The 23,618-nt window shown below is 36.8% G+C and overlaps 1 protein-coding gene across 1 annotated transcript in view; it reads left to right on the top strand.

Moving 5' to 3' along the window:
• The window catches only part of PIK3C2G (phosphatidylinositol-4-phosphate 3-kinase catalytic subunit type 2 gamma), a 360,083-nt gene that overhangs the window by 65,864 nt on the left and 270,601 nt on the right, over positions 1-23,618 (top strand). The window contains exon 8 of the mRNA XM_047787464.1: positions 3,008-3,071. Within this exon, the coding sequence (XP_047643420.1) occupies positions 3,008-3,071 (64 nt within the window). The remainder of the gene's footprint in view (positions 1-3,007; positions 3,072-23,618) is intronic.

Below are 23,618 nucleotides of genomic sequence, written 5' to 3'. Positions count from 1 at the left end.
TCACCACACATTTCCCCTTTGGTAACCACATATTTGATTTCAAAATCTTTGAGTCTATTTCTGCTTTTTAAATTCTTTTACATCATTTTTGTTATATTCCACATATTTGTGATCTCATATGATATTTGTCTTTTGCTATCTGACTTATTTCACTTAGTATGACAATTTCTAGGTCCATCCATGTTGCTGTAAATGGCGTTATTTCATTCTTTTTAATGGCTTAGTAATATTCCATTGTATATATGTACCACATCTTTATCCAGTCCTCTGTTGAAGGACATTTAGGTTGCTTCCATGTTTTGGCTATTGTGAATAATGCTGCAATGGACATTGGGATGCATGTATCTTTTCAAATTATGGTTTTCTCTGGATAGATGCCCAGGAGTAGGATTGCTGGATCACACTGTTGTTCTATATTTAGTTTTTTAAGGAACCTCCATACTGTTCTCCACAGGGATGGCAGCAGCTTACATTCCCAGCAACAGAGTAGATGGGTTCCCTTTTCTCCACACCCTCCCCAGCATTTGTCTGCAGACTTCTAGTGATGGCCATTGTGACCAGCATGAAGTGATACCTCATTGTAGTTTTGATTAGCATTTCTTTAATAATTAGTGATGCTGAGCATCTCTTCATGTGCAGTTTTTTTGGGGGGTGGGGAGGCATCTGTATGTCTTTTTTGGAGAAATGTCTATTTAGGAAAGAAATCATACAGATCAGACTGGAAATAAATGAGATAGAGACAAAGAAAACAATAGTAAACATCAATGAAACTAAAAGCTGGTTTCTTTGGAAAACCAGATTGATAAACCTTTAGCCAGATTCATCAAGAAAAAAATGTAGAGGACTCAAATCAATAAAATTAGAAATGAAAAAAGGAGAAATTACAATGGATAGCATAGAAATACAAAGGATCATAGAAGAATACTACAAGCAGCCATATGTCAGTAAGTTGCACAACCTAAAAGAAGTGGTTTCTTCAGCAGTGAAAGTTACTGGGGTTCAATACAGAGCCAGTTGATGGGAACCATGCAAGGTGATGCTGGTAGCCCTTCTTCCTTGTTCCTAGCCATTTTTATCCATCTCAGCTTTGCTGGTCTCTGGGTGGAGTGAAACCAATTCAGGTCCTTCACATAGTGTCCCAAAGGCTGGGGAAAATGGTCACTCACCCCACTCTTCCTTTCATTCCAGTAGGGGATTTCCCTCTTGGCACTGTGCAGTGCTGGCCTGGAGAATGGGATGACGTAGGCAAAATGTTCTCTCTTCCCTCTTGTTTTTTTTTTTTTTTTTTTGGCTGTACCCATGGCACATGGATGTTCCCAGGCTAGGGGCTGAATCAGAGCTGCAGCTGCAGCTGCCAGCCTACACCACAGCCACAGCAACGCCAAATCCAAGCTGCATCTGTGACCTACACCACAGCTCATGGCAGCACTAGGTCCTTAACGCACTGAGCAGGGCCAGGGATCAAACCCACATCCTCATGGATACTAGTCGATTTCATTACCACTGAGCCACAATGGGAACTCCTCCCTTCCCTCTTTATGCAGTTATTCTTAGGTTTTTTCCCCACTGTGTTGCTGAAGTTTCTTAGGTGGATTCCTGAGTTCTCCTAGAGCTGTTTTTGTCCACAGATAGCTGTATAACTGTTGCTCTTTGTGAGGAAACAGGATGGGACCTCTTATTGTGCCATCTTGGTGATCCCCGGCACTTCGTTTTTTGAAATACAGTGCTACCCTGTCTGCCTTCCTCAAAACATTTCACGGTTTCATTGAAAGACCAAGCACTATACGGCAGCAGTTTGACGTCAGTCTCCCTCTTCTCTGACTCCCTTTCCTGTAAGAAGTTGGGAGAATCACATACCTTCACTGGTTCCCAGGAGTTTTTCCATAAAATAGATATAATATCTAATAGCAAGGTGATGAAGGAGATGCATTCTTGGTTATTGTTTTCTTAAGTTTTAGGATTAGGTTTTATATAAAAATCCTTCAATAGCCAAAATTTTTCACTATTCTTTTCCTACACCTCCACTGACTTTTACGTATTCTGTGCACTTTGTCATTGAACAGTTAGATGGTACTCCAACTAACTAAAGGGAATATTTTATTTAATAAAGACTGAGAAGGCAGCTACTGTAAAATATTTTGGTGTGTTTTTGTGTTGTACCACTTAATATTAAATTTAATTAGGAGTTTTCAGGACAAATAGGAAGGGGAAGTCAATAATGTTTGGGGAAATAATTTTGAACAGTGAAGCCAGAAGAATCTATGTTCAACTTACATCTATTCCACCTAAGCATAGCTAAAGCTGGAGCATTAATATAAGCTTGGAAAAAAAAAATTTAAACCCCAAAAATTCCCAGGCATTCCCACTGTGGCAGAGTGAGTTAAGAATTAAACTGCAGTAGCTCAGTTGATCCCTGGCCCAGTACAATGGGTTAAAGGATCTAGCATTGGCTGCAGCTGTGGCATAGGTCGCAGGTGCAGCTTGGATTCAGTCCCTGGTCCAGAAACTTTCCATATGCTGCGGGTATGACCATAAAAAGAAAAACAAACAAACAAACAGAAAAACAAAGACGTTTGGTAGAAAAGACAAGGCCATCTATGATAAATGTATGTCATTAATTTTGAAAATAATTACCTTCAAAATTTTGCATATTTAGCATCTATTGATGTATTTATCATCATGTGCTTATGAATCCCTTTGCAACTTACATTTTGAATTTAGAGTAATTTGATATCATGAATAGTCTTTGAGAGGTTTAGTTAAGTTGTCATGGACTTCTTTTGGAGTTTTAAAGTTTTCAAATATGTTTGTAGCCTATCAAGTTATACAAAGATTACAAGGCACCCATTTGAAATGGTGTTTAAAATTATGTCAACAGTAAATCTTTTTAAATCATGTTTACTATAGAATGATAGAGAGACAAGCAGAACTTGAGATAAATGTGCCAAAGTTAATAAAAGTTTTCCTACATAATTTTAAACAAAGTTGTTTATTTTTTTCTTTCCAGACAGTGTCTCTCAACGGTAATAAAAAAATATGACTTTCACCTGAGATACTTATTGAAAACCCAGGTATTAACTTTTGTTACTTCATTAATCAATTCAGTAAGCATTTATTATCTACATTTTTTCTAAAACTTTGCAATTTTATGAAGATACAAAGATGAATAAAGCAAAGAGTCTGTACTTGAATGGCTTTCATTCTATCATGGCTTAGCAGACAAGTAAATAGATGTGTGTAAGAAAGTGTCATAGGTATTGTGAAAGGCTTATGTGTGTACAAGACACACAAAAGAGGACTGTTGATTTTACTTATTTGATCTGAATGTTGCCAGCTGGAGGTGAGTATGCCAGCCAGAGAAGGGGTGTGGTGAAGAGAGGCAGGGAGTAGGGATAACATTAAGCAGACAACAATATGAACAGAAGCAGCGAGCAAACATCCTGATGTGATAGGAAACTGGATGAACGTAAAAACAGCTACAATTAAGGTTCAAGTTGGGAGCATAGTAAAAGACCAGATGAAAAGGGCAAGCAGGAACCAAGTTACGTAGGATCTTAAGGACATTTTATGGACAATTTAATCTTTTTCTAATTTCAGCTGATGACATAGAGTCATCATGCAGCGCCATAGAATGACAGATAAGTGACTATAGGAGCATTTCATTAACCCAAAGAGGAGAGGAAAGCTCTATTATAGGAATGGTGGATAGGAAGGGACAGATTCATAACAGGTGAAAATGTGCAATTTACATGATTTGGTGAAAAACCATAAGCAACGAAAGAGCAGAGAGTCTAGAATACCTCCAGATTCCTGGCTACTGATTGACTGACTGCATGAAGACAGGAATTAACCAAAACAGTGAATATAGGAGAAATGAGCTAGGCAGGGAAAATAATGGAGTCTGTCAAAGACTACTGAGCTTTGGTCACCTATTGGGCATCCAAGTTATAGTCACCACAAAGCAGATCATTTCTCACGGCTTGTTCTCCACAGAAGGATTTGTCTTCCACAAATAAAACATCATCATGATTGCAGAAAACAGTATAAGGAAGAGAAATGTACTTAAAACAGATGAAGGCTTCTTTTTCCATCCAACAAATGACTCCTGATAAACATAAAAGGATGCAGATCTTAAATAACTATTCCTAATATTAATAAACAGTAAAGTGTTCTGAAAATAATAAATTATATTTCTTGACAAAGATATTAAACTCATATGAATTCCATATAAGTATCTAAAGATAGAATGATGAAAAACATACAACTCATATTCCTTCCCAAAGTGTAATCCTCTTATTCTAATTCCATTCTTCTTTCTTGAGCCGGGCCTGAATCTGGAAATTTAAAATGTGGAATATGAAAAGAATTCAAAATTAGATTGTTTTAAGTCCCATAAAAGTGTAAAAATTACTATTTCTCTGTGATAGTCATTCTTTCTACTATAGAATTTGAAATTTACTAGGTGCCCAGGTCACATTAAGACTTCATTCCTAGATCATTTATGTACCTATGACTACACATAGATATACTTTTGAGGTTATCATAACTTACTTATGGGTGAATTTTAATTATCTAAATGTCTCAGTACTGCCCATGTATCACAGATATCTTTGTACACACACACACACACACACACACACACAAATTGTTGAGGATCTATAACAGTTCTTAGTTACTAAACGTAGAATTTGGATCATTTCACTTATATATGAAGCCTCCAATATTTTCACTCTGAAAGAAACCAATGTTTTGAAAGAAACCGATTTTCCAATATGACTTAAAAGTTGGCAGAACATCAAAGAAATACTGTTTTATATTGTCACTGGCAAGCAGTTATTAACACTTACATCTGATTTATTTTATAAATTGGCCACAGTGTCTGCAACTTTCCACATGAACTCCATCCAAACCAATGAACTTTTTGAATGACATTCTTCCTACAAAGCATCAACAGCTACACATCTAAGAAGTGAGGACATACTGTGATATTACCAGTTCACAATTCTGCACTTTCCATTCATTCTTGTCAAATGAATTGTGTCATTTCATCAATGCTGAAAACAGTGTCAATTTAAAGAATAACTTTTGTATATATTTCTCAACCTTGGATTATTACATGATTTGAAAAAAATTAACAAGTAGGTTTAATAAATATGGCATAAATATTGTTGAATAATATGGATAATTTAAACATCCAAATATTATATTTCCTCAGCAATGGTTATTAACATACTTTAGACGTGACCTATTTTGGATTGGGCAACCAAACTCATGTTTGTTAAATGGCTAATTTCATAAATTACTTACAGAGAGCCTTTCCCCTGGGCATTTCTTCCTTCTCTCTGTTCCACTAATTATTAAGGAATACCTTCTGTATCCATTCTAAATTCTGAATTCATCACTAACACTTAAGAGAAATTACGAACAGAGAAAGAGAAAAAATTTTCTCCGAAGGTATTACTTAATACTTACTTATTACAAATTACTGAACTATTTACTCACTGGAAGCAAGAGAAGTCAAGTCAGAACCATGCTCTAAAAATGCTGACGGGGAGTCCCCATCGTGGTGCAGTGGAAACGAATCCAACTAGGAACCATGAGGTTGAGGGTTCGATCCCTGGCCTGGCTACATGGGTTAAGGATCCGGCATTGCCATGAGATGTGGTGTAGATCACAGGCGGCTCAGATCTGGTGTTGCTGAGGCTGTGGCGTAGGCCAGCAGCTGTAGCTCCTATTAGACCCCGAGCCTGGGAAACCCCCTATGCCGCGGGTACAGGCCTAAAAAGCAAATAATAATAATAATAGTAATAACAGTAAAATAAAATAAAATTGCTGGTGATCTAGCTGGAAAGATAGCATAGTCACATAATGCAAATAGAGTGCTGTATCTATAGACAAAGCAGTGTAAAACCAGATTTCAATCTAGGTGAAAGAATCAATTTCTTCTTAGTAGCCTCTGATGCACTGTCTCCAAAGTTTTTACTTAAATGCCAAGTAGGACCTTTAGAGAAAGTTAGCAATCCCCCCACTGATGACAAAATTACACTAGGGCCTAGTAACTGATTAACTAACTGTAAACCAGATGGATCTGGATTTAGAGAAATCTATCCATGCTTAAAAATGTAGTTTGGCTTCATGAAACATCTAATGGTGTGAAAAGAGCTAAAAGCCTCCAAACCCTTTATCATCAAGCCCATGACTCAGAGGCTGTACCAGTAGATAACCAGAAAAATATGGCATCTCTATTATTCTGGTGTAAATAACTCAAAGAGGAGGGCAGAATAATTCACTTTACTCTCCTCAAGACCAAAAACTAACAATATTTAGCCTCTAGATAGAGACTGAAAATTCTATTTATAAAAAGCAAGTAATGGGCATATAGGGGTATTATGTATTTAGCTTTCATAGAAATGAAGCTTTCTAATTGGCAAGCAAAGCTGTTGGCAGGTGTATTTGCCCTTGCATCTCTCTGGCAGAGCAAGTGTGTGCCCCAAGACATCCTCCATTTGTCTGTTGGGACCCCTTGCTCAAACCACACTCTCATCCTAATTAACATACCACCAGTCTAGAAGCTGTGTCAGCAAAGAAAGAGGTGAGTTATATGAACATGTATAACCCAGATTTCAGGTTGTGGATTTCCTTTTCCCCCAACTGAATACTATTCATTAACTTACCTGATTTTTTTCTGACTTGACTCTCATTATATATTTTCAATTGATTTAATAAACCAAGTGATTGCATCATTTTAAAAAAAAAAGAAATGAAGCTTTCTTAGTAACATGCAGATCTATTGTTGGATTTTCAGAAGTTTCAATATCAAACATAATTTAATCAGGATGGCAATAACACAGAATTTATAAGCAGAGATTCCAAAGTTAGGTAGATCTGTGTGCCAACCCTCTGCCACTAGGAAAGCTTTCATTCAATTATTCTAGAGTTTATATTATTCACCACTAGAGTGAAGATAATAAAACATAATATAACAGTATTTTAAAAAATTAATGAAACAGTAGATGTAATGTGCTTAATATTATACAGTGGCTGGAAGATAAAAAATGTTCCAGAAAAGATAAGTACAAGTGTTATTTTGTTGCCAGTAGGTTATTATTTTTAACACTATTACTAAAGTAGAGGTTGTATAGGATCCAGAAGAAAAATGTCACAAAACTGATTTGCATTCACAATAGAATATAAAAAGAGGTGGGAAAGGCGCAAAAAAGTCATAAGAAGAAAATAGGATAAAATGAATAGATAGCAAGGGCCAGCAGAAAGGTCACAAAAGGAGAAGTCAAGGAGATGAAGGAGATAAAGCCAGGTCACAAGGGAAAGAAATAAAATACCACTGCAGAATTGGAACCTACCTTAGCAGAAATAAAGGGCAGATGGAAACTACTAAAAGTCAAACCTATGTACTGAACACTGCCAGACTTGAAGTGGAAGGAAAAATGATAGCTCTTCAATAAGGAAGTTAATCACTACCCAACATAATTTGCATTCCTAGTGAGACATAAAGAGTTAAAGGGTTTTATTAAAGGAATAACTGCTCTGAGGTTTTGAGATTTGTGCAGTGAATTATATAATACATGGAGAAAACACACACAAAGAAAAAGAACAGAGAAAGCAATCTTATTTCAAAATAAATCAGGTACAAGTGAAGTAAGTCAGAAAAAGAAAGACAAACACCATATGATATCACTTATATCTGGAATCTAATATATGGCACAAATGAACCTTTCCACAACAAGAAAATCATGGACATGGAGAACAGACATGTGGTTCCAAGGGGGAGGGAGTGGGATGGATAGGGAATTTGGGGTTAACAGATGCAAACTATTGTCTTCGGAATGGATAAGCAATGAGATCCTGCTGTGTAGCACTGGGAACTATATCTAGTCATTTATAATGAAGCATGATAATGTGAGAAAAAGAATAACTGGGTCACCTTGCTGTACAGTATAAAATTGACAGAACACTGTAAATGAGTTATAATGGAAAAAATAAAAATCGTTATAAAAAAATAATGTCAGGTACAAAACACTGCCACTATCAAAGGCTCTGCCTGTATGCCACTTCACATCTTTTTACTCCTGCATAAGAAGTATCCTTTAGTGACAAACCATTTTGTGGTTTTTCTTTACCATTTCACCACCAAAGTATGCAGCTATCAATAACACAGGCACCTCAAAGACACTTCAGATTCAGTTCCACAACACAACAAAGCAAATACGCCAACAAAGTGACTCACATGAATTTTGGGGTTTCCCAGAGCATATAAAAGTTCTGTTTACAGCATACTGTAGTCCATTAAGTATGTAATGATATTAAGTCTTAACAAAACGATGTATGTACTTTAAATAAAAAATACTTTACTGCCAAAAAAATGCCAACCATCATCTGAGTCTTCAGTGAGTTGTAATTTTTCTTGCTGATGGATGGTCCTGCCTTGACATTGATGGCTGCTGATGATCAGGATGATGGTTGCTGAAGGCTGGGGTGGCCCTAATGGTTTCTTAAGATAAGGCAACAATGAAGTCTGCCACATGGATTGAGACTTCCTTTCATGAACGATTTCTCCATAGCATGCAATGCTATTTAATAACACTTTACCCAGAGTAGAATTTTTTCAAAATTGGAGTCAATCTTCTTACACCCTACCAATGCTTTATCAACTATGTTTATTTAATATTCTAAATCCTTTGTTGTCATTTCAGCAGTCTTTACAGCATCTTCACCAAGAGGAGATTTCATCTCAAGAAACTTTCTTTGCTCTTCCCTAAGAAGCAACTCTTTATCTGTTCAGGTTTTCCCATGAGATTGCAGCAATTCAACTGCATCTTCAGGCTACCCTTCTAACTTTAGTTCTTTTGCTATTTCTACCACATCTGCAGTTACTTCCTCCACTGAAGTCTTGAACTCCTCAAAGTAATCTATGAGGGCTGGAATCAATTTCTTCCAAACTCCTGTGAATGTAGACATTTTGACCTTTTCCCATGAGTCACAAATGTTCTTAATAGCACGTAGAATGTTAAATCTTTTCCAGGTTTTCAATTGACTTTCCCCAGATCCATCAAAGGAATCACTATCTATGGCAACGATAGCCTTATAGTATTTCTTTTTTTTTTTTTTCCTTTCTTTTTAGGGCTGCACCTGTGACATCTGGAAGTTCCCAGGATAGGGGTCAAATTGGAGCTGCAGCTGCTGGTCACAGTCACAGCCACAGCAACTTGAGATCTGAGCCTTGTCTGTGACCTATACCACAGCTCATAGCAATGCCAGATCCTTAACCCACTGAACAGGGCCAGGGATTGAACCCAAAACCTCACATATACTAGCTGGGTTCATTTCTGCTGAGCCACAACGGGCTCAGTATTTCTTAAATAATAAGACTTGAAAATCAAAATTGTTCCTTGATCCGTGGGCTGCACAATGGATGTTGTGTAAGCATATATGTAAACATGAATCTCACTGTACATCTCCATCAGAGCTCTTGGGTAATCAGATGCATTGTCAATGAGGAGTAATATTTTGAAAGGAATCTTTTTTTTTTCTGCGCAGTATGTCTCAACAGAAGGCTTAAAATATTTAGTATATCATGTTGTAAATAGATGTACTATCATTCAGGTTTTGTTGTTCCATTTATAGAGCACAGGCTGAGTGGATTTCACATAATTTTTAAAGGCCCTAGGATTTTCAGAATTGTAAATGAGTACTGGTTTCAACTTAAAGTCATCAACTGCATTACACCTTACAAGAGTCAGCCTGCCCTTTGAAACTTTGAAACCAGGCATTGACTTCTCCTTTTTAGACATGAGAATCCTATATAGCTTCTTCTTCCAAGAGAAGGCTATTCTTTCTACATAGGTTGAAAATCTGTTGTAAAGTATAGCCATCTTCAAAAATGATCTTCACTAATCCTCTGGATAACTTCCTGCAGCTTCTACATCAGCAATTGCTACTTCATGTTGTATGATTATGGAGACAAGAACTTTCCTTAAACTTCATGGACTAAGCTTTGCTAGTTTCAAACTTTCTTTTGCAGCTTCCTAATTTCTCTCAGCCTTAGGGTCTTGTTCTGGATTAGGCTTTGGATTAAGGGAATGTTGTGGTTGATCTGATCTTCTATCCAACCACACCAACACTCCCCATATCAGAAGTAAGGCTGTTTCAATTTATCATCTCTGTTTTCACTGGAGTAGCACTTTTAAGTTCTTCAAGAACTTTTCCTTTGCATTTACAACCTGGCTCTTTGCTGCAAGAAGCCTAGCTTCCGGCATGTCTCAGCTTTGAACATGCTTAATGTTGAATGACATTTTCACTAAGCTTAATCATTTCTAGCTTTTGATTGAAAGTGAAAGATACACAACTCTTCCTTTCACTTAGAGGCTATTTTAGGGTTATTACCTGGCCTAATCTCAAAATTGTCTCAGGGAATAGGGAGGCCCAAGGAGAGGGAGAGAGATGGAGGAACAACAGCAATCATCAGAGCTGTCAGAACATATACAGCATTTGCAGATTAAGTTTGCCATCTTATATGGGTGAGGTTCATGGTGCACCAAAACAATAACAATAGTAACATGAAAGATTACTGATGACAGATCATCATAACAAATACAACAATAATGAAAAATTTGAAATATTGCAAGAATTATCAAAATGTGACACAGAGACATAAAGTGAGCAAATGCTGTTGGAAAAATGGGGCAGACAGACTTGCTCAACGCAGGGTTACCATAAACCTTTAATTTGTTTTAAAAAAAAATGCTATATCTGCAAAGAGAAGTAAAATGAAACGCAATAAATGAGGTATGCTTGTTTAAGGTTTGGGGGAGGGAAGCATGCCCAGGGCATATAGAAGTTCCCATCCCAGGGACTGAATCCCCGCAACGGCAGTGACCCTAGCCACTGCAGTGACAATGCTAGATCCTTAACTCACTGTGCCATAAGAGAACTCCCAGGTTTCCTTTTTAATATACCTAAATGGAATCAAAATATATGTACTTCTGGTGCTCCATATCTTTCTCTCAGTATTGTTTTTGAGATCTATTTACCTCATCCTATATGGTTTTGGATTATTTTCATTGCTATACACTACTCAACTAGACTCACAAACTTCAACTTACCTATTCTACTTTTGATGTACACTCAAGCTAATACTAGAGGGGTTTTCAGGCTACATACCCAGGGCCAGAAACTCACAAAGCAATACCATTTTTCTTATATGATCTTAAATATTTCACAATATATGTATAATATAGTCCAACTTGTAATTTATTTTGCATACATGAGAAAATATATCTTATTTCAGTTTTAACTTTTATTTCTCTGATTACTAATACCTTTATGATTCTTCACTCTCCTTAAACATAACATCAAACTGTTATCTTTATTTTCTTTTACTTTTCATCACATCATTTATTAAATTAACTTTCATTAAGTTTACATATATAAAATAAAATGCACTCATGTTAACTGTATAATCGACTCATTTTGAAAATGTATATAATCACCATGGAATCAAGATATAAAACATTTCCATTACAACAAAAAATCACCAAGTTCTTATTTGCAATAAATCCCTCCCATCCTAGACATCATACAACCAAAGATTTACTTTCTCTCAATATGTATTTCTTTTATCTGGTCTCCAGTAGAATTTACTAGAAGTGACAAATGATAAGAGAAGAATCCGCACAAGAATTTCTTGTTAAACTTAGGGAGAAAGTTACACTCTTTCACCAGTAAGTATGAAGTTACTTGCAAATTACATGACTTTAGTCACTCCTTGCTAGGTTGAAGAAGTTTCCTTCTATTCCTAATTTGTTAAGAATTTATATCATAAATAGGTGAAAACTCCTGTACAAATGCTTTTTTTCTATACCTATACAGATAGGTATATGGTTTTTCCCATTTATTATTTTCAAATTTTAAAAATAGTTTTGTAATACTGGGATAAATCATACTTGGTAATAATTTATAACTATGAATTTCTAGCTTCAATTAGCTAATATTGTTAAGGATATTTGCATCTGTTTTTATGATAGACATCAGTCTATATTTTATTTTCTTGTAATGTTATTTTATAAAAATAAGAAATGTTCCCTCTGACTCTGTATTTTGAAATAATTTGGGTAGATTTGGTTTTATTACTTTCTTAAATGTTTGATAAAATTTACCAATGAACTATCTGTTCAAAGTTTTTTCCTTATGGGAAGGATTTTATTATAAATTTAATTTCTTTCATTGATATAGAATTACCCAAATTTTAAAGCCATAAATATACCTCTAAATTTTAGTAGCATTCCGCAAATTTGGATATGTTGGCCACTGCCTCTTTAAAAATCTCTCTGTCCCATTCTTATCTTTCCAGAATTCTCATTGCATATATGACTCTAACAGCTTTTAGATGTCATGTTCTTGTTTCTTCCCCCCACTCTTACTCCCCTCTGTGTTTCGGTTAGGATCATTTCTCTTGACCTATTTTCAATTTCATTGATATTTTCCTTAGCTGTGTTCAATCCGCTGAGGAGCCAATTGAAAGAGTTTTTCATCTCTAATATCACATATATTTTAACATTTTTTATGATTTCCATTTGACTCTTTTAAATAGTTTTTATCTCTGCTGAAAATTCTCCATCTATTCACGCACATTGTCCACATTTTCCACTAGATCCTATAATATGTTAATCACAGTTACGTAAAAGTCCTTGTCTGATTGTTCTAACATTTGGGTCATTAATTAGTTTGGTTTGGTTAATTGTTCCATCTACTAACAATGGGTTGTTTTATCTTGCTTTTTTTCATATGGATCCTGATTTTTTTTTTATTGAGCCTTAAACACCCTGTGTAGAACAATACTAGAAAGTGAGGTAAATTGTATTCACACTTGGAAATGGGCAATGCTCTTCTTCTCTTATGCTATTAATATGTAGAACTGATATAATCTAGTCATGATTTGAGCTTTGTGTCTCATTGTGACTATCAATACCATTGGGACACTTCAGCCTTCAAATTGCTCTAGAGGTTAATTACTATTACCTATACTTTTATAGGGGGCCTATGATATTAGGGTCCTTTTCTCTGTTCCTGCTTCACCCTCAGCTTTCAACAGTCCATGTTCGTGTATGCCACAGAGACAATTTCTCTTAATACTTTTGTCTCTTACCTAGCAGTCCTCTGCTCTCCTTTATTACTCAACAGGGACTCATTTTTGTAGTAGGGTAAAGGGAAGTTCTGTATCGTATTGATCAACCACAGCCTTAGACAGGGCTGTGTTTTTGAGCTTCAAGATTGGAACTTTCTGAGCATTTCTGCCTCAAGGTTGGAACTTTCTGGTAGCCAAACTGTACCTTACAGTTGCACTTAGTCTTGTACAGGAGAATCTTCTTCCCCTCCACCTAGTGGATCCTCACTTATAATTGGTATCCAAGTAAGATCCTGGACTCAAGACAGATTTTTGTCCTTTCCCAGAAGCAAAAGGTTTTTGCTTCTAACATTCTCTCACCTGCCAAGGATCTTAACCTATGTCCTACTTCTCCCCCACCGGCACATGATTTTGCTTTTTTCTCCCCCTCCTCAAAGCAAAAGATTTTTGTCTATGCTCAGGGTCACAGAGGGTTTCTCTCTCCTCCAGTATCATCATTTTTCTAGTACCACAGGCCAACAGCTTAAGGCCTTTGCTTCTTATGAAAGAAAGATCTACAGAAGTAGGCAGGTTTCAGACTGATCCCCCAGGAGCTGATTACCTCCTATATACTGCATCACGGAATGGACCCTCAGTTCCCTGAACTACCTTCATTACGTCCCCTAATAGTTGGTAGGTGTACAGAAAAGAACTTAAAAATGACTGTAAAATCTCCTTGTGTCTTGGGTTCCCAGATATTCCAAATTGACATGCTAACTCACACCTAGCCTTTAAGAATTTGTTACAGTTTCGGCTGAGTTATTCGTACCTCTTACATAGTGACCAGCTCTTTCTCCTGTGCTCTGCCAAAGGTCAAAGACTTTGTGTTCTCTATCCTCCCTTGGAGGGGATACATTCTTTGGAATTAATTATACTTGGTCATATTTGACCTCAAATCTCCAGTAGAGTCAAAAAAATTATGATTGTTGTATATTATCTGCTTATTTTTCATTGTTTCAGTGGATAGAAGTTCTACATTTTAAACTGAAATGAAACACTAAGTGGTGCTGGGAAACTGGATAGCTACATGTAAAAGAAACATACACAAAAGTAAACTCAAAATGAATTAAAGACCTAAATATAAGACCAGATAGTCCAAAGACTATTTTTAATCTTTATGGAATAAATTATAGTGGCACTAATTATTGAACCTGGAATAAAAGTAATTCTAAATTCTCAATTTGTTTCCAAATTCATAAACTGAATTGGGTAATTTTCAGTATGTAAATAGAGAAATTCATTAAGATCTCTAAATTTGCAATCATTTGTTCTAATTTGTCATTCTGTAACTATTTACAATAAATCTTTTCACTTGAAAGACCATCATAAACTTGAAAGTGATTATAATATTTCCTTTTTCTTCTTTTTTTCCAAGCTGAAATTTCCCAGTACATCAACTACCTTTCCTTTAAGCCACTAAACTGTAGTCTTACAGCCTGTGTCTCAGAATTCTATGTGCTCTGTGACCCAAACTTCCTCCTCCATCATCTAAATATTAAATGTTCTGAAATGTTATATACCCAGTTTTCCACTTTTCTTTCTTCCATCTATATTCTGCTTCTAAACCAACAAATCCAATTGCTTGGCCAGGTATCTCCTCTATGAAAATAATGCCCAAATCTAGCTTTAATAGCTCTTGAAATCAGGATCTAATCCTTTTGTGCTTTGTGTCTGTAGAATATCTCAAATGATGGATCAGGTATCACAGGAATTGTAAATTTTAGGCTGATTATTTCCCTGCTGTCATGGTGGGGTGTGTGTGTGTGTGTGTGTGTGCACTCACATGCAGACCTGTGTATATTTGGGGGAAACCTCATGGTTTTGAGTTAGAAAAGTTTTGCTTTTGCTGCTACCTAGGTCCAAAAATAGTAATAACACTCTGGCACTAATTTTAGAATAAATTCCAGCTATGGGTAATGTAGATTAATGCTACACATAACACAATTTCTCACATAATCATTTTCCTCATTCAAAGCCCCTAGGTAGAGGGAGGATTCCTCAAAAGTTCTCTTGATCAGTAGACATTGTTTTTCTGCTCCCACCTTTTGCAAATGAAAAGCTATCCAGAGTCAGGGGTTTATTGAGGGATCTTGGCTCCAGGTCTGCCCCTTCTATCTCTACCAATTGGTTTAGGTCTAAAATCTCAGCATTCGTTCCATTGTATGCAGTAAGCACCAGTCTCTAAACTCACTGACATTTCCTCCAGGCCACTGACATCAATGCTGAAGCTACTGCACAGGCTTTGAACTCTATAAATTTCTGACAGCCAGAGATTTAGCTTATCTTTGTTTTGCGATAGACTATGTATTTACATTTTCTCTTTATAGTTCATATAATGTTTATAGGAGCGTATACTCTGTGTGTGTCTGCGTGTGTAAGGCGTCTGTTTTTTCTCAACTGTTGCTAGAGCTAGAAACCCACTGCATTTCCAATATCCAAAGGCTGATTCTGTTTATCCTGTTGGCAACCCAAGCTCTGTGTATCAAAAAATACACACATCACAATTCCACCAAAACTCTTCCCATTTTGCCTGTGTTTCCTGCCATAATTAATGGCCTCCTGTCTTTTAGTTTTCCAAGTATGAAATTTTGGAATCATCTTAAACCCAATCTTCCTGTTGGTGCTCAATCCAATTAATCACCAAATTAATTTTACGACTGCAGTACTTGCCTTAACATATTCTAGCTATCTCAGTGAATCAAAAATGAAATAAATATTTACCTTTCAGAATTTTTATGTAAACCAAATGTAATAAATAGATAACATAAGAAGTACTGCACTGAAGTAAGAGATGGAGTAAATTAGCTGAGTGACCCAAGACAACCCAGAATTTGCATTTTAACTAGTAATATTTTATGGATTTCCATAAATTCAGATACATCACATAGCTACTAAGAATGTATGAATGAGGAGTTCCCGTCGTGGCGCAGTGGTTAACGAATCCGACTAGGAACCATGAGGTTGCGGGTTCGGTCCCTGCCCTTGCTCAGTGGGTTAACGATCCGGCGTTGCCGTGAGCTGTGGTGTAGGTTGCAGAAGCGGCTCAGATCCCGCGTTGCTGTGGCTCTGGCGTAGGCTGGTGGCTACAGCTCTGATTCAACCCCTAGCCTGGGAACCTCCATATGCCGCGGGAGCGGCCCAAGAAATAGCAACAACAACAACAACAAAAAAGACAAAAGACAAAAAAAAAAGAATGTATGAATGAAAACTAAACATAGCACCTAATACAACCCTCTCATAGTTTTAATGATTTTTAAATTTTCATTTTATTAGTTATCTGGGCATGTACAGTGCTTGATTTCTCTCATGAATTGAAAAATCTGTATGAATGAATAAAAATGAATCAATTAAAAATCAATTAACTAAAATTTAGCCCTTATTCTCTGCCAGGCATTTTTTTCTATTTAAACATATTTAATCTTTACAGCAACCCAACCCAATTAATTATTGCTGTTCCAATTTACAGAGGAGGGACTTCAGGCCCCTGGAAGTTAAATAATTTGATAATGGTCATAGGAAAAATGGGGCAGAATCAGGATTTAAACATATATAACTTTACTATACAGCTGAAAATATAGTTTACTATGCTGTTATGAATCAGTAATATTAACACTATATTAATAGTTGAGTAACTCTTTTTTGAGAAAGTCCAATTTGTCAAGTCCAGTCTCAAATGCGGTACTCAATATTAAACTCCAATTCAGGTTATATACGTGAAAAATGTGGACCATTATAACTTTCTGGTTATAGAGATTACACGTCTTTTAATTTAATTTAATAATGATTGGAAGCAAAGCTCATGGGAATATTCAGCAGCAAGCCTTTCTCTGGAGGTGGCCACTTTGGGAAAATCTGGCCTCACCCATCAGCACTGAGAAGCTGCAGGGCAAACAACAATCCAGGTGGGATCACAGCCCCACTCATCAGCAAACAGGCTACCTAAAGGCCCCCCAGGCACACAGCCCTGCCTCTTATTTCACCCAGAGAGAAAGCCCCACCCACCGAAGGGATAGGAATCAGCTCCATCTATCAGTGGACAGGCACCAGTCCATCCCAGTAGGAAGCCTACAGCAAGGAAGAACACAATAATAGTGGGGGACTTGAACACCCCAGTTACAGCAGTGGACAGATCATCCAAAGAGAAAATAAATAAGGAAACACAGGCTCTGAATGAAGCATTAGACCAGATGGACTTAATAGATATTTATAGGACATTCTATCCAAAAGCACCAGGATACACATTCTTCTCAAGAACACACAGAACATTCTCGAAGATTGATCACATCCTGGGCCACAAATCAAGCCTCAGTAACATTAAGAAAACTGAAATCATATCAAGCATCTTTTCTGACCACAACACTATACGAATGGAAATCAACAACAAGAAAAAAATTGCAAAAAGCACAAATACGTGGGGACTAAACAACATGCTACTAAACAACCAATGGATCACTGAAGAAATCAAAGAGGAAATTAAAAAATACCTAGAAGCAAATGACAACAAAGATACGACACTCCAAAACCTACGGGATGTGACAAAAGCTGTTCTAAGAGGAAAGTTTATAGTAATACAAGCCTACCTCAGAAAACAAGAAAAAGCTCAAATAAAAAACTTAACTTTTCATCTAAAGCAGCTAGAGAGAGAACAGACAAGACCTAAAGTGAGTAGAAGGAAAGAAATCATAAAGATCAGAGCAGAAAATCAATGAAATAGAAATGAACAAAACCATAGAAAAGATCAATGAAACGAAAAGCTGGTTTTTTTTGAAAAGATCAACAAAATTGATAAACCCCTAGCCAGCAAAAAAGAGAGAAGACTCAAATCAATAAAATTAGAAATGAAAAAGAAGAAGTAACAACAAAAATCAAAGGATCATAAGAGACTACTATATGCAACTATATGCCAATAAAACAGAAAACCTAGAAGAAATGGAAAAATTCTTAGAAAAGTACAATCTTCCAAGACTAAACCAAGATGAAATAGAAAAGACGAATGGACCAATCACAAGTACTGAAATTGAAACTGTGATTAAAAACTTCCAACAAACTAAAGTCCAGGACGAGATGCCTTCACAGATGAATTCTATCAAACATTTAGAGAAGAGCTAACACCTATCCTTCTGAAACTATTCCAAAAAAATCACAGAGGAAGGGACACTCCCAAACTCATTCTATGAGGCCACCATCACCCTGATACCAAAACCAGACAAAGATACCACAAAAAAAACCCCAAAAAACTACGGGCCAATTTCACTGATGAACACTGATGCACAAATCCTCAACAAAATACTAGCAAACCACATTCAACAATACATTAAGAGGATTGTACATCATGATCAAGTGGAATTTATCCAGGGATGCAAGGATTCTTCAATATCTGCAAATCACTCAGTGTGATACACCATATTAACAAACTGAAGAACAAAAACCACATGATCCTCTTAAAAGATGCAGAAAAAGCCTTTGACAAAATCCAACACCCATTTCTGATAAAAACCCTTCAGAAAGTGGACATAGAGGGAACCTACCTGTACATAATAAAGGCCATATATGACAAACCCACAGCTAACATCATTCTCAACCGTGAAAAGCTGAAAGAATTCCCACTTAGATCAGGAACAAGACAAGGATGCCTGCTCTCGCCACTACGATTCAACATAGTTTTGGAAGTCCTCACCACGGCAATCAGAGAAGTAAAAGAGATAAAAGGAATCCAAATTGGAAAGGAAGAACTAAAACTATCACTATTTGCAGATACTATAGGTATCTAGGTATAGACATGATACTATACCTAGAGAACCCTAAAGACTCTACTAGAAAACTGTTACAGCTCATCCATGAATTTGGCAAAGTCACAGGATACAACATTAATACACAGAAATTGATAGCATTTCTATATACTAACAATGAAAGATCAGAAAGAGAAATTAGGGAGTTCCCGTTGTGGCGCAGTGGTTAACAAATCCGACTAGGAACCATGAGGTTGCGGGTTCGGTCCCTGCCCTTGCTCAGTGGGCTAACGATCCGGCGTTGCCGTGAGCTGTGGTGTAGGTTGCAGACGCGGCTCGGATCCCGCGTTGCTGTGGCTCTGGCGTAGGCCGGTGGCTACAGCTCCAATTCAACCCCTAGCCTGGGAACCTCCATATGCCGCAGGAGCGGCCCAAGAAATAGCAACAACAACAACAAAAAAAAAGACAAAAGACAAAAAAAAAGAAAGAGAAATTAGGGAATCAATTCCATTTACCACTGCATCCAAGAGAATAAAATACTTAGGAGTAAACCTACCTAAAGAGACAAAAGACCTGTACTCTGAAAACTATAAGACACTGATGAAACTGCTCTTGGATTGGAAGAGTCAATGTTATCAAAATGACTATGCTACCTAAGGTAATCTACAGATTCAATGCAATCCCTATCAAATCACCAAGGACATTTTTCATAGAACTCGAACAAAATATTTTGAAGTTTGTTTGGAAGCACAAAAGACCCAGAATAGCCAAAGACATCCTGAAAAAGAAAAATGGAGCTGGAAGCATCAGGCTCCTGGACTTCAGACTATACTACAAAGCAACCATCATCAAAACCTTATGGTAACTAGCACAAGGACAGAAATATAGATCAGTGGAACAGGATAGTAAGCCCAGAATTTAACCCATGAACCTATAGTCAACTAATTTATGACAAAGGAGGCAAGAATATACAATGGAGAAAAGACAGCCTGTTCCATGAGTGGTGCTGGGAAACTGGACAGCCACAAGGAAAAGAAGGAAATTAGGACACTCCCTAACACCATACACAAAAATAAACTCAAAATGGATTAAAGACGTAGATATAAGACCAGACACTATAAAACTCTTAGAGGAAAACATAGGCCACTCTCCTGCTGAGACCAGCTCAGCAGGATGGGGCTGAAGAACGGGTGCTGTGAAACTTAAGGAAAAAACTTAACATAAAACAAAACAGAGACATTTACCTTAAGAAAAGGTGGGAACCAGGGGACTCAAGGTCTCAGGGACCAAGAGCACCACCTCAATAAACCACACTGCTTTTATTGTGCTTTCAGATTAAGTCAAGTTAGGAGGGGGCTATAGGTGGAGGATATAGGGTTTTTTAAATTATTTTATACGTTCTTTTATTATTTTAAAAGTCACAAGGCTGGTAGATGGTTAAGCTTTTACTCTGACCTTTAGGCATTTAACAATCATTAGCATTTGAGGAAGCTTGGCTTTAGCTATCTATGCATAGCATTTCGGAGAATCCTCACTGTACTTCCTCAAAAGGCATGCCTTTGTGCAGCAACCCTTAGTGCAGCAACCCTTAGTGCAGCAACCCGTTGTGCCTAGGTTTGCACCTTAGTTCTCTTTGCTAATGCATATTCTGCTAACAATCGCTCATAAACCACTTGGGGCCATGAGGTTCCTCTTTCTCTTATTCTTTAGAGGACATATCATGCTTGTGCAAATGTTGTGCCAATCTGCACAGGTCCAGCGTGCCTAGAACAACACATTATGTCCTCATTCAGCTGACCCTATGAATAACTTATGCCTTTAGGTCTTTGTTCTTAAGCTTAAGACATTTACCAACACTGTAACTGTTTTTCAAGCAGGAAGATGGGGTAAAGTAAAGCAGGACAAGATGGAGTTTTCAGCAAAAAGGCTAAGAAAATATTGTAGAAACATGTCTCATGACACTCTCCAACATAAATGACAGCAACATCTTCTCAGATTCACCTCTTAGAGGAATGACAGTAAAAAAAAATAAACAAATAGGACCTAATCAAACTTAAAAGTTTCTGCACAGCAAAGGAAACCCTAAACAAAACGAAAAGACATCCCACAGAATGGGAGAAAATATTTGCAAATGAATCAACTGACAAGGGATTAATCTCCAAAATTTATAAATACCTCCTACTGCTCAATAGCAAAAAAACCCCATCAAAAAATGGGCCCCAGATCTAAATAGACAGTTCTCCAGAGAAAACATACAGATGGCAAAAAACACATGAAAGTGTGTTCAACATTACTCAGTATTAGAGAAATGCCAATCAAAACCACTATGTGGTACCACCTTACACCAGCCAGAATGGCCATCATTAAAAAGTCTACAAACAGTAAGTACTGGAGAGGGAGTGAAGAAAAAGGAACTCTATTACACTGTTGGGATTGTAAATTGGTGCAACCACTGTGGAAAACAGTATGGAGATTCCTCAGAAAACTAAAAAGAGAACTCCCATTTGATCCAGCAATCCCACTCCTGGGCATCTATCCATAGAAAACCGTGACTCAAAAAGACACATGTATTCCAATGTTCATTGCAGCACTAGTTGCTATAGGCAAGACATGGAAACAACCTAAATGTCCATCAACGAAGAAGTGGTACATATACACAATGGAATATTACTCAGCCATTAAAAGGAACGAAATACCAGCATTTTTAGCAACATGGATGGACCTAGAAATTATCATGCTAAGTGAAGTCAGTTAGACAATGAGACACCAACATCAAATGCTTTCACTGACATGTAGGGAATCTGAAAAAAAGGACAGAATGAACTTCTTCACAGAATAGATATTGACTCACAGACTTTGAAAAACTTATGGTTTCCAAAAGAGATAGTTCGGGGGGTGGGGGGATGTGCTGGGGTTGTAGGATGGAAATCCTATAAAACTGGATTGTGATAACCATTGTACAAGTATAAATGTAATAAATTCATTGAGTAATAAAAAAATTTAATAATGAATTAGCATTTCTGGCAGCCATGTCATAATGTTGACTCACCAAGTTCACACATAAATAAAACAACTGAGAGTTTCCACATGAAGTACTCATAAATTTTTCTTCTCATGTTATAACTGAGTATTTGTATTTTCTTAATCTGTGAAAGACTTAAGATGCAACCCAAATAAGTTAATATTTTTTTTTTCCTTATAGCTCTTTAATCAAGTCTGTTGATGGTTTTGGAGTTCTGATTGTCTTTCATTGTATTAATTAGCTATTCTTCCTAGGTTTCTGTCATCACTTTTCAGTGATATAAAATCATATAAAAGGTACTGTTAATATATTAAAAAGTTTTGTTTTTCCCCAAAAGACACAAAATTGTGTTAAGAATAATACCTATTCTGTCTCTATATTGATAGTGTTTTCCTAAGAAAATGACCTAGAATAGCTACAGTTAAAATCTTTTTTTGTGAATCCGTATCTTTGTGTGAACAAAAAGGAAAAGCACTTTTCCACATCTTTAGAAATAAACTCCATTTGAAACCTTCCATTGGAATGACTGTGATTCTGGAATTGACAGAACTGATATGTTTTAAAATGCCAACATTATTAATGATATAGTAAAGTACATTAAAATATTATAGTGTGAAAGTTTACTAGTACAGAATTAGAGAAAGAAATATTTCTCAACATAGTTACTGGTAAAATATGGAAAAGAATAAAATCAAAATAGGATAGTTTTTTTGTTTCACTGAAAAATACTATTTAAGGGCATTTTTTTTTAATGAAAGTTAATTTAAGAACATGTCAAAGATGAGAAATTTAAAAAGGAAAAGGAAAAGCTTTTAGAACTCTGGCCACAAAATCTGTGTATAACTATCTGAAGTATAACCAGCACTTTTCTTTTCCTTTTTAGGGCGACACCTGGGAATTTGGACGTCCCCAGGCTAGAGGTTAAATTGGAGCTGCAGCTGAGCCCTACACCAAAGCCACAGCAACTCCTGATCTGAACCACATCTGTAACGTATGCCACAGCTTGTGGCAAAGCCGTACTTTTAACCCACTTAGTGAGGCCAGGGATTGAACTTGCATCCTCACGGATATCATGTCAGGTCCTTAACCCCCAGAGCTACAATGGGAACTCCACCAGCAATTTTGACTTTGAGAAGATTTGGTCATTACTGCAGACTATACCTGTCAATGGTGATTTTCTGAAACATCAGATGCTTAAATGCGGAACAATCAAATGATTACCAAACACCCCAACACCAAACTTTATTGTCCCAAGTCTGTTCTGAGCTCTGACTTTTATTTTTTTCTTTTAATGGTCCCACTTGCAGCATATGGAAGTTCCCAGGCTAGGGGTCAAATCAGAGCTGTAGCTACAGGCCTACACCACAGCAACACCAGATCTGAGCTGCATCTGCTACCTACACCACAGCTTGTGGCAACTTAACACACTGAATGAGGCCAGGGATCAAACCCACAACCTCACAGACACTATGTTGGGTTCTTAATCTGCTGAGCCACAGTGGGAACTCTTGAACTCTGGTATTTAATGATTTTGACCTCCTGTATGTGCTTACAAAAACAGATGCATTCTGAAACTCTACAGAGGTCAGTCATCAGTTTTCTTAATTCAAAGTATTTTGCAGGAATTAGACTTTCAATCTCTACGTGTATCTCTATCTCTCCCTCTCCTCCATCTCCCATTTTATAT

The sequence above is a fragment of the Phacochoerus africanus genome, chromosome 7 (genome assembly GCF_016906955.1).
Source record: "Phacochoerus africanus isolate WHEZ1 chromosome 7, ROS_Pafr_v1, whole genome shotgun sequence".
In the NCBI taxonomy this organism is placed as follows: domain Eukaryota; kingdom Metazoa; phylum Chordata; class Mammalia; order Artiodactyla; family Suidae; genus Phacochoerus; species Phacochoerus africanus.
This window is presented reverse-complemented; position numbering and strand designations above follow the sequence as displayed.